The sequence below is a fragment of the Pipistrellus kuhlii genome, unplaced genomic scaffold (assembly GCF_014108245.1).
Source record: "Pipistrellus kuhlii isolate mPipKuh1 unplaced genomic scaffold, mPipKuh1.p scaffold_m20_p_98, whole genome shotgun sequence".
NCBI lineage: Eukaryota > Metazoa > Chordata > Mammalia > Chiroptera > Vespertilionidae > Pipistrellus > Pipistrellus kuhlii.
The window spans coordinates 503,786-516,094 of NW_023425604.1; the positions used below are offsets into that span (position 1 = coordinate 503,786).

The 12,309-nt window shown below is 36.7% G+C and overlaps 1 protein-coding gene and 1 pseudogene across 1 annotated transcript; one reads left to right on the forward strand and one right to left on the reverse strand.

Moving 5' to 3' along the window:
* LOC118714122 overlaps positions 1 to 12,309 on the forward strand; it is a 142,907-nt pseudogene that overhangs the window by 50,757 nt on the left and 79,841 nt on the right.
* LOC118714117 (eukaryotic translation initiation factor 1A-like) lies at positions 208 to 6,812 on the reverse strand. The gene is made up of 3 exons (XM_036429045.2): positions 6,666 to 6,812; positions 3,841 to 3,932; positions 208 to 1,141 (listed from the first exon to the last, which is right to left on the reverse strand). Exons 1-3 carry the CDS (start codon positions 6,793 to 6,795, stop codon positions 1,136 to 1,138), a joined length of 228 nt encoding a protein of 75 aa, XP_036284938.1. The 5' UTR covers positions 6,796 to 6,812; the 3' UTR covers positions 208 to 1,135.

Sequence of the window (12,309 nt, forward strand, 5' to 3'; positions counted from 1 at the left end):
TTCCTCTCTGTAAAAACTCAATAAAATATATTTTTTTTAAATCTGTTGTATCCCATTATATAAGATTTAATTGTGGTTGCTATAATATTTAGCTCCTCCTTAATTCATTTTACTATAACTTTCAAAATGAACAAAATATTAAAAAGAAAGGTCATAATATAAATTTCTAATAAAATATACACAGAAAAATACACCAGTAACACAAACTAAGGCCAAAATATACCCAATGGGCATTTTATTATATTTCTTAGCTGTGGTCCCTTCCTTTTTCTTATACCAGTTTATTATAAAAATAATTTTTCATTTATACATTGTAATTTAATTGTTCATAAAGCCCTAAACTATAGGTTACAAATGCATGAGTTTTGAAAATAAAATGACATGTTTTAACAACTTTTTAGTATAGTACAAACTGTTCTTATTTACCATTAAAAGTTGTCTTATGATATTTAAGAAAATTTGTAATCATAAGGTTAAAAAAAAAAACCACTTTCGACTAGTATATCAGTAGTTCCAATTTTGAGTTACTATCTAGCAGTGAATTTTTGCAACTATTCATCTTATAAATTAAAAATTGCTACTCATGCTCAAGTTCTAAAATAAGCAGTTTATAAATGCTAGGTATTTAAGACAGCATGAGATGATGAAAAGAATGTTATCTTAGTTGAAAATATAGTACCCAGCTATAGAAATATTAAAAAATAGCCCCTTTTCTTAACTTCAAATGTAAATTTTTAACTTCCTCAAATTTTTATCAAAAATTAAAGAGAATATCTAGGTAACATACTGAATGACTGAAAAAAATTACTTGGAACTAGGACTTACCACTGACCATAAAGATAAAACAATTTAGTCAAAACATTCATTAACTGGAAAACATTTACTTTATCCATTCTCTCTCCCCCTCTTTACTATGTTTTAACAGTAGAGCTTGTGATCTTTTATCCCTAAGTTCCATTGCATCAAAAGAATAAAGTGTTAACAGCTCATTTAAAGAGAACAATAAAGACTTAAAAACAATGAAAACAAATCAGTGTCTTAGCAAACTGCAATTATCCTGAAGTTTTAGTCTTCTTAACAGGTGATGGCCAAAATCCAAACCATGGAACAAATACTCTGAAACTTTAAATTCAGTTTAGATCTGCAAGTGAAAAGAACATCAGATTCATGTTAAAATAATTCTTATAATAAACATTCTACTGAACAAAAACCTAAGATAAACTAGAACAGTAGTTCCCAATTTTTTTTGGCCATACCCATCTAAGGATTTCTAAAATCCTGATGCTCCTCCTCCCACTGTGACACATAATTCTTATTATTCAAAAAGTGAACTCCCATTCATGTGGAGGAAGCCTAAAAGGCCATAAAACTTGGTTTACACAAGTTTTTTTTTTTTTTAATATATTTTATTGATTTTTTACAGATAGGAAGGGAGAGAGATAGAGTTAGAAACACCGATGAGAGAGAGTCATCGATCAGCTGCCTCTTGCACACCCCCTACTGGGGATATGCCTGCAACCAAGGTACATGCCCTTGACCGGAATCGAACCCAGGACACTTCAGTCCCCAAGCCGACGCTCTATCCGTTGAGCCAAACCGGTTTTGGCTGATTTACACAAGTTTTGAAACAACATAGCATCCATGAAAGAGAAAAATAAAAGAATGAAGAACAGTTGAAGTACTGAGGCAGAAATCACTAAGAAATTGTTTAAAAAATATGAATATGAAAAAATAAAGTCTCAAAACATAGAGAACTGAAATGCATAAACATGTCACTATATATTTATATACTGTATTTGAGGCACTAGAACCTTAAATGCAAAAAATTCACTGTTAATAACTCATTTTCGAATTGCCTCCCCTTAAAAATCAAACTGGCCTTGGCCAGGGAGCTTAGTTGGTTAGAGTATCATCCAAGATGCCAAGGTGAGGGTTCGATTTCTGGCCAGGACATATATAAGAAGCAACCAATGACTGCATGGGAAGACAAATCTGTTTCTCACTCTCAAATCAATAAAATATTTTTAAAAAATCAAGCTGCCCCCTGTGGGGCATATGCCCGCAACCAAGGTACATGCCCTTGACCGGAATTGAACCCGGGACCCTTCAGTCCCCAAGCCGACGCTCTATCTATTGAGCCAAACCGGTTTCGGCTAGGCTCTTTTTTAATACATCTGTATAAAGTTATAGTTTAAAAACCAGAAATCTAAACATAATAATAATGTCAAAGGGCATGGGAGAGGCTGGAAGAAATTACCCTAAAAACACATATGCACATATTCATAGCCCATGAATACAGATAAAAAATGTGGTGAGGGCCTGCAGAATGGGGGCTTTAAGGAGGCAAAGGTGGGGAGGAGGGGGGAGGGCACCTGTAACAGTATCAATTTCTTTTTCCTTTTTGTTAATATTCACCCAAGTATATTATTTCCACTGACCTTCCGCACCCCCCGCCCCCCCTTCTCTTTTAGAGTAAATGGTAGAGGAGAGAGAAAGAGAAATACATTGATTGGTTGCCTCCTGCACACACCCTCACCCAGGCTGGGATTAAATCCACAATTTTCTGGTGCTTAGGCTGATGCCCTAACCACTGAGTCAAGCCAGCCAGGGCAGCGTCAACAATTTTTTAAAAAATATATATTTTTATTGATTTTTTACAGAGAGGAAGGGAGAGAGATAGAGAGCTAGAAATGTCGATGAGAGAGAAACATCGACCAGCTGCCTCCTGCACACCCCCTACCGGGGATGTGCCCGCAACCAATGTACATGCCCTTGACCGGAATGGTACCTGGGACCCCTCAGTCCGCAGGCCGACGCTCTACCACTGAGCCAAACCGGTTTCGGCAGTGTCAACAATTTTTAAAAAGAAAAGAAAAAAGAACATAGCAACTATTATTTAAAATTAAATTTGCAATATTCTTCAAATTAAGTAAATATGAGTGTTTAAATACTTAAATGGAATTTTAGAAAATGTAGCACAAAGGTTGTGCAGCAAAATTAACACAGCTTTTCAAAAATTCAAGGCCTTGGGAAAGTCTAAGTGGGGCACCACAAGTGATTGGAAGTCACTGATCTATTATAGAACAGGAGTCTCCAGATTTTTCAATAACTTACATTTTTATTAATAGTATTTTCAGACATTCAGAGGAGTTAAAAGAACTTAAAATTCAAGAGAATACCAAAATATCTACCACAAGGGTATAGTTTAAAAACTACACATGATCATTCACATCTATTCCTCTTTTCATCTGTTAATATTTATTACATTAGTTCCTAATGTTATGTACATTTTAAAGCATATTCAGAAACAGGAAACGGAAAGGATGGGAACATTTTCACATATAAACACATATATACTACAAAGCAAAAATGTGACCAATAAGAACAGTGTAATCTCAATATATACTTTGATCAAAGATGCCTCCATTTTAATAAGATTTTTGAAGTAATTTACAATTTTAATGCTTCAGCAAATGGATTCAAACAAGATTCTTCTTTTAACATTTCATTTAAGAAAAGACATTCTCAAAATAATTTGCTATATTTCTAACTATAACTGTAGATACTCTTAAATGAATTATCATTATGGACTACCATTTGTCAAAACTAATACTGATCATTTTAGAAAGAGATGTTTCAAAGGATTATAAAGTTTCTTAAAGAATAAAAAGTTAAACTAGCTGGTTTCTAAATATTAATGAATATTCAGATTCATGAACAATCTTATAGATACACGGAATTTAAGTGTGCAACATTCTTAGATTAAAGGAAGTTAGGGGAAACATCTGATTTCCTTGTACATCAATAAAACAAACCCAACAGGGTTTATCTACTACTTACATCATCAATGTCTTCATCATCATCTCCAATGTCATCAAACTGAATTTCATCATCATCTCCAGGACCAAATGTATCTGTTTCATTGATTTTAGCTAAAGATACAAAAAGAAATATAGTTTATATATATATATATATATATATATATATATATATATATATATATATATATGTATATAGTTAAAAAGGTGTTATCAGAGAAATTACCGATTAAAAGAAATGGGCCTGATACAAAATATCAAATAATAGAAGGCCACTTTTACAAGTCCTATTTCAATACAAATTATCTTTCTAACTTCGAAGAATTCAACACAAAGAAAATTCACAAAACTCCCAGAGTTCATTAATTATAATGAAGAATATATGTACTACAGTCTTACTTTGTTCAGAAAGGTATTATAAGAAAGGCAAGTTCTAATCACACTAACATAAATCTTGCACTTCCCAAATTAGCCTCAAAATGTAATTGAAAACATGGTGCATGTGAAGTTTTCCTAACTAAGAATAACTCATTCACCAACTATTTGAAAGACTTAGCAAATCAATTTAAAAAATCTTGGTCAAGCTATGCTTATCCCCTTAGCCAGCAATTTTCAACCTTTTTCATACCTAATTACTAAAATGCTGCAGTATACCAAAAAATATGTATTTTTCCCAATATGACCAATAAAAGGTATAACTTTAATTCATTCATACTAGACAGTTAGTGTGTGAGCTGCTGTTATTCTTAAATTTGACAATTTGGTGGAAAACAGGTCAATACCCTGACTAAAATACTCAGGTAAATACTGTATGTTTTAAAAATTATTGAGGCAATGGTTGAAAATTGCTGCTTTAAGAAACAGAACTGAAAGAGAAAATACTGGTCTGATATTTTTTTTTTAAAGACAATTTTTTATTTTTCAATTACAGTTAACATACAATTTTATATTCGTTTCAGGTGTATAGCCCAGTGATTAGACATTTATGTAACTCACGAAGTAATTTACCCTGATAAATGTAATACTCATCTCACAGCACACACATAGTTATTACACTATTACTGACTGTATTTTCTATGCTGTACTCCACATGCCCATGACTATTTTATAACTAGCAATTTTTACTTAATTCCTCCCCCCTTTTCACCCATCCCTCAAAACCCTCCCATCTGGCCACCATTAAAATGTTCTCTGTAAATAAAAATTTTTATTTTGTTATTTTTTTATTTTTACATATTTTATTGATTTTTCCCCCTCCCTCCCTCCCACACATCCCCTCCCTCCCCAGAGCTTTATGTCCATTGGTTGTGCTTATATGCATGTATACAAGTCCTTCAGTTGATCTATTATCTCCCCCAGTTCCTGGTCTGATATTTTAAATACAAAAAAATTTTATCAAAATTTTCATGCTTATGTAAAGATCTTATATTTTCATTACAAAATGCAGTGAAGTAAAACAAGTAAGTAAAATAGCTGTAAAGTAAAAAATGTGGCTGTAGAAATAGTACATTTTCTCTTAAGGAACTTACTATATATTTTTAAGTAGCCATTAGGATAAAAATAACTCTGGCCAACACTGCTCATCCATATGCCAAAAGGTTGCAGATTTGATCCCAGGTCACGGTATGTATAGAAAGCAACGAATTGATGTTGTCTCACACTGTTATCTCTCTCTCCTCCTTTCTCCCATCCTCTGCCCCTACCTCTCCCTTTCCATCTCTCGAAAGTCAAAAAACATATTCTTGGGTGAATATAAAAAAAGAAAGAAAAGAAATATCTGTTAAAAAGTACACACAGCCCTGGCCAATATGGCGTAGTTGGTTGCAACCCAATACCTAAAGAGTTGCAGGTTTGATTCCAATTAGGGCAATTACCCAGGTTGTGAGTTTAATCTCAGGTCCAGGACATACTGGAGGGAGCTGATAAATGTGTTTCTCTCTCATCAATATTTCTCTCTCTCTTGCTATCCCTCCCTCACACTCTCCCTTTCTTTTAACACAATGAACATATCACTGGGTGAGGATTTTTTTAAATTAAAAAATAGAAATTCTATAAAATAATATGCTAAGATATACTGACCACTGTTTCCTATAAATCCAATATTAGTATCATAATTGTTGCCCTAATATACCTGAAAACTGATACATCTCTTTTAAGAACTGTTAAAAACAATAAATAAAATGTACTTCCTTAACAGAAGTTATATATAGTCCAACCAGAATGGCTCAGTGGTAGAGTGTCAACCTATGATCTAGAACACATGTGTCAAACACAAGGCCCGCGGGCCAAATCCATCCCGCCAGGCCTTGCAATGTGGCCCGCACCGCGCTGTCATCACTGCACTCTGTTGTGTTTCCATCACAATGACAGTTTATGACTGTTCAGTAAACCATTCAGCCCGCGATTTAGGCTGGATTTTAGATTTTGGCCCCTTCTCTGATTGAGTTCGACACCCCTAATCTAGAAAGTCACAGTTCCCTGTCAGGGCACATGCCCAGGGCATGCAGGAGGCAGCTGATTAATGATTCTCTCTCATCATTGATATTTCTCTCTTTCTCCCACTCTCCCTTTCTTCTCTAAAAATTACCAAAAATATATTTCTAAAAAAAAAATAATTACACACAAGCTCAGAGCTTAAAACTTTTAAACTCCCGATCAAAAGAACATTTACTAGAAACAGAATGTTATTACTATTGTATAAATGCTAAAAAGTATAGATTGCTATTCTTAAAACTAATTTTTGTTAAGTACATACATGAAAAATAAGACAATTCTATCAAAACTGCTTCACCAAAACACCAACAAACTAGCAATACTATAACACGGAAAACATAACTTTGTCATTACCATGTTCTGGAAGCTCGCCATATGCCTTCAGACTTCTAGCTTCATCAGCATTGTACTTTAAAATTACATCAGCTTTGTTATCCTTAAAGGTAAACAAATACCTTTTAAAATTGGCTTTGCCAAAATACATCAATTGGTTAGCAAATTACTTTAAAATTAAACACATTAAGGAAAATCTCACTTAACTGTTACAAACTCTCTAAATTCCCAACATATTCTTGGACTTAAGTAGAAATCATTCTATATAATAGAAGGATAATATGCAAATTGACAGAACAGCAGAACCTCTGATTGCTATGATGTGCATTGACTACCAGGGGTCAGATGCTCAATGCAGAAGCTGGCCCCTGGTAGTCAGTGCACTCTTACAGGAAGAGCTCTGCTCAGCCAGAGGCCCTGAGCCAGGCTCATGGCTGGCAAGTGCAGCGGTGGTGGTGGAAGCTTCTCCCACTTTTGTGGCAGTGCTTCTGTGGCATTCGGACATCCCCTAAGGGCTCCCGGACTGCAAGAGGGTGCAAGCTGGGTTGAGGAGCGCCCCCCCCCCCCATCCCCCCAAGTACATGGCACCAGGCCTCTAGTTTTTCTTCTTTTTTTTTTTTTAGGCCTCTAGTTTTTCATAAGTGACTAAGTAATGATTAACCAACAGCCTGGAAAAACTGCTTGTATAATTAATTTTAATAAGCGAGGAAAAGGAGGAAGGGGGGAGAAAAATAGAAAAAAATAAAGTTGTAGTGTAATTGCTTCCCTTCACACTGATTACTTACTTGGTTTTTTTAAAAGGTAGTTATATCTCCTAAAGACTGATAGATCTGATATTAAGTCCAAAAACTCTGCATTTAAAAAGATATTTTTTGGCGTTTCCATTGCAAATGCCCCTAAAATATTCACATTTAGCCACTTTTTAAAATGAGTCATTTGGAGAGGAAAAGCAGTGTCTGAAGAATAATTACAATTAACCCCTCCTCATGCCCCCCAAAAAACATTAAAGAAAACTAAATTAATCAAACACAACTGTAGTGTGCTATAAAGCAATAGTTATCAAGCTGTAATGTGCATATAAAACAGTGGGACTGTATTAAAATTCAGATTCTAGCACACTAGATTAAAGACTAAGCTAAAAACTTGCATTTCCAATAAGCTACCAGATGGAGCAGCTAATCTAATCTTTGGATTGCTCTTTAAAACAAGGGAATAGAATGTTTCCAGCAAGGATATATATAGACTTATTCATTAAAGATTAAATGATGAGCAGGTGTTACAAAAAACAATACAAGTCAAAGACAAATACCATATCATTTTATTATACTTATATATGAGATCTAGAGAAGAGAATAAACAGAGATGCAAAATTGACATAGACCCATAGAAACAGAGAGTAAATCAGTGGTTGCTCAAAGGCAAGGGTTTAGGGGTGTGGTGAAGAAATAAGGAAGTACAAACTGATAGGTACAAAATACCATTTCCCCGAAAATAAGACAGTGTCTTATATTAATTTTTGCTCCCTAAGATTGCACTAGGTCTTATTTTCAGGGGATGTCTTATTTTTCCATGAGGAAGAATATGGTACACATTTATTGTTAAATGAAAATAAAGAAAATTTATTACCTGTATACGGTATGGTAGTACGGTAGTTGTCAAAACAAACCAGACAAACTGAGAATCCTACAGTATCAAGAATTTACTCATTTATTCAATGACAATCATGTCATCGTCTCTGGAACAGCATCCTCACAATTCAATTCCTGAATTTCCTGGTGAATTTCTTGTGACTCCATTTCTTTCAGAATCAGTGGACCAAATCTCTCTTGGGGCGGGGGGGGCTTATTTTTGGGGGGTTGCCTTATATTTCACTCAGAAGGAAACCTGTAAGTAGGTCTTATATTCGGAGGATATCTTATTTTCAGGGAAACACAGTAGTAATGAGGAGAAAACAATATGGCAGCATAGGTAAACACATGAACTTGCTATCTCGCACAACCACTTCAAAACTATAACAAAAAGACAAAATGGACATCATCCAGAACCCCAGGAAGGCTGGCTGAGTGGAAATTCTACAACTAAAAGGGAAAAGAAAGGCACACTGAGGCTAAAAGGAAGTTCAGAAGTGAAGTGCAGAGGTACAGTAACACGTGTGTGTTCGGAAAGGACTGGTAACTGAGTATGCTCAGGAGGAAGAAACAAGCTCCCAACTATTCTGACCTCCAGTTCTGGGTGAAATTCATACAGGGAGAAGATGGACTGTCTGGCATCAGGCTGGAATATGAGGTAATTTTTTCTCAGAGCTGCTTTCAGCGATTACCAGGGGACACTAAGACCCAGGGACTTCTTAGGGCAGGGCTAAAAGTCAGCCATTGCTGTTTGCTTTGCCCTGATGATACCCTGAGACCCCGCCCAATCCAACTTACAACTCCACCCCAGCTGTGCACAGAGGATTTTTGCTCATGAATGGCTGGTTCCTTTCGATCTAAAATTACCTAACAAACTGCAGCTGAGTCAGTGAGATCCAGAACATCCAAAAGAAGGCCCAAGGGCACACAGCAGTTTGCATTGCTGCACATCTGGGCCTCATCTGGGCACCTCCAAAATCAAAATAAGAAGAGGAATCTGCAGATCTCTCCATAGCTCCTGCTGGGTAGCCGCAGGCAGAGCTAAATCTGCACCTCTTTGGAGATCCAAAAGCCAGTGTACACAGGTATTAAGAGTAGAACCAGCCAGGTTACAACTCCTCAGATCCAAAAGAGACAAATTCAGAGGCAGGCTCAGTGAGTATCAAAGCCTCACTGAAGCAAGTCCTGCCCCATAAAGGTGTCTCCAGCACAAAAGTTCTCCCATAGTCACAGAGGATCCTCACAGCCAATTGGCCTGGAGATCAATTCAAGGCTTAACTACAAAACTGTGCACACAGCCCATAAAAGAGTGCACCAAGAGTGTCCACCTCAGGTAATTGGGGAAGCTGAGCCACTGGGCCCTATAGGACACCTAGCACACAAAGTCACTCTATCAATTCAGGGAAGCAGCAAAAATGTGGAGACAAAGAAACAGGTCACAAATGAAGGGAATGGAGGAAAGAAAACTACTGGATATGGAGATCAAAACCATATCCAGGTTACAAGGTTTTTCAAAAGTTTCTAGAAAATGTCAATAAATTTAGTGAATCCCTCAGGGATATGAAAAAGGACCAACTAGAAATTAAGCATACACTAACTGAAATAAAGAATAATATACAGCCGAAACAAGTTTGGCTCAGTGGATAAAGCATCAGCCTGTGGACTGGAAGGTCCCAGGTTCGATTCTGGTAAAGGGCATGTACCTTGGCTGCAGGCACATCTCCAGTAGGGGGTGTGCAAGAGGCAGCTGATTGATGATTCTCTCTCATCAATGTTTCTAACTTTCCATCCCTCTCTCTTCCTCTCTGTGAAAAATTAATAAAATATATTAAAAAATATATATATATATATATATATATCTTAAAAAAATAATATACAGATATTTAACAGCAGATGAGAGAATTGCAAGAATCAAGTCAAAGATTTGAAATACATAGAGGCAAAAATCACCCAACGAGAAAGAAAGAATCCAAAAATATGAAGATAGTGTAAGAAGCCTCTGGGACAACTTCAAGCATACCAATATCAGAATTATGGGGGTGACAGAAGAGAGAGCAAGATACTGAAAACCTATTTGAAAAAATGACAGAAAACATCACTCTCCTGGTTAAAGAAACAGACTCTTAAGTCCAGGAAGTACACTGAACCCCAAACAAGAGGAATCCAAAGAGGACCAAAACAAAACACAATATAATTAAAATGCCAAGAGCAAAAGACAAAGAGAATATTAAAAGCAGCAAGAGTAAAACAGTTACCTATAAGGAAGTACCCATAGAAATGTCAGCTGATTTCTCGACAGAAACTTTGGAGGCCAGAAAGGAGTGGCAAGAAATATTCAAAGTGATGAATAGCAAGAACCTACAAGCAAGATTACTCTACCCAGCAAAATTATCATTCAGAATTGAAGGGCAGATAAAGAGCTTCACAGATAAGAAAAAGGTAAAGGGGTTCATCATTGTCAAACCAGTATTATATGAAATGCTGAAGAGTATTCTTTAAGAAGAGGAAGAAGAAAAAGGAAAAGATAAAAATTATGAACAACAAATACATATCAAGAAGTAAATCTAAAAATCAAGTGAATAAAATACTGATGAATAGAATAAACTGGTGAATATAATAGAATCAGGGGCATAGAAAGGGAGTGGACTGACAATTCTCAGTGAAGGAAAGAGGGTATGGGAATTGTGGGAAGAGACTGGACAAAAAATGTACACCTATGGATGAGGAGAGTGGGGGAGGGGTATAGGCAGAGGGTGGGTTGGGATCTGATCAGAGAGAAGCTATGGGGGGAAAAAGAGTGACAACTGTAATAATCTGAACTATAAAGATTAAAAATTAAAAAACAAAAACAAAACCCACACACACAAACAAAAACAACCCAAGATAGTAATGAAGATATAAATGTAAACAAAGCACAGGAAACACAGTCAATATGTATTACCTATATATGGTGCCAGGTGAGGTATAGGAAATATCAAATGGAACACTATGTACACTATTAAAAGTGAAACAAGTAAACTGACTGTACCTCTGCGACATCAACCAGCAGTTAGGAGGAAATATGCAAATAAGGATGACAAATATGGCGGCCATGCCCCCAGCCCTTCAGGCATGGATCATCTGCTATGGCAAGGCAGGACACCTGCTATGAAGGGAAAGGTGGGGGTGGAGGGAGCTACAAGGTTGGTGCTCTGGCAGACACCGGCCAGAGTCAACAAAGCCTGTAAAGACTTTGATTGTAGTAAAGGCTGGATCCCAGTTGCTGGAGGAAAACCCCCATATCTTCTGGCTGTAAAAACCAGTGGGGATTGTGGCTGAGTAACATGGAGGCTTCTGGGGTCCCAGGCAATTCCTCTTAAAAACCCACACAAGGACTTACTGGGACTTGTTCGCTCTGAGCTCCACTCCTGGGTCAGAAGCTTGAAAGAGACATTATGGGTAGGAACTAAATTGTTTTATATAACAGCATGAGTTGGGAGATTGAAAGGGAGAGACAAGCATTCTCAAGAGACAAGTCTTTGACAAGCCCTCTCTCCACAGAGCCAGGAATATCTGTCTCAATCAACCTGGCTAATACTATTATATTAGCCCAGCTCTGGTGATTCCAAGGTCCTGTCCTACCAAAACTTTAGTTCCACACAGCTGTTTCTAGTGGCTTTTCCCTACCAATGTCCTGTCTTGCCTCATGCTTCAGATTTTTAAAAAATCTTTCAAATATGCAGCATCTGGCCTCAGCAAGTTCTGGACCTCTTGCTAAGTTGGCTCCTTGTTTGGTATAAGTGGAAGCCAACCTTGGTTCACAGCTTGGCCACTCCTGGGCACCTCCAAGCCAGCACAAGTAGCAAGCATCTACATCACTTTTAGATTATGCCCAAACAGAACACAGGCAGCGCCAACCTTGTTCTGCACCTCACTAGAGGTCCCAGAGAAAGCACTCCCAGTAGATAGCTTCAAACCACGTTGTATCATCCAAAAACCTCCAGAAAGTGACACACTCAAAGGGTGAAGCCAGGCACCATAGATCTACTGAACTAAGT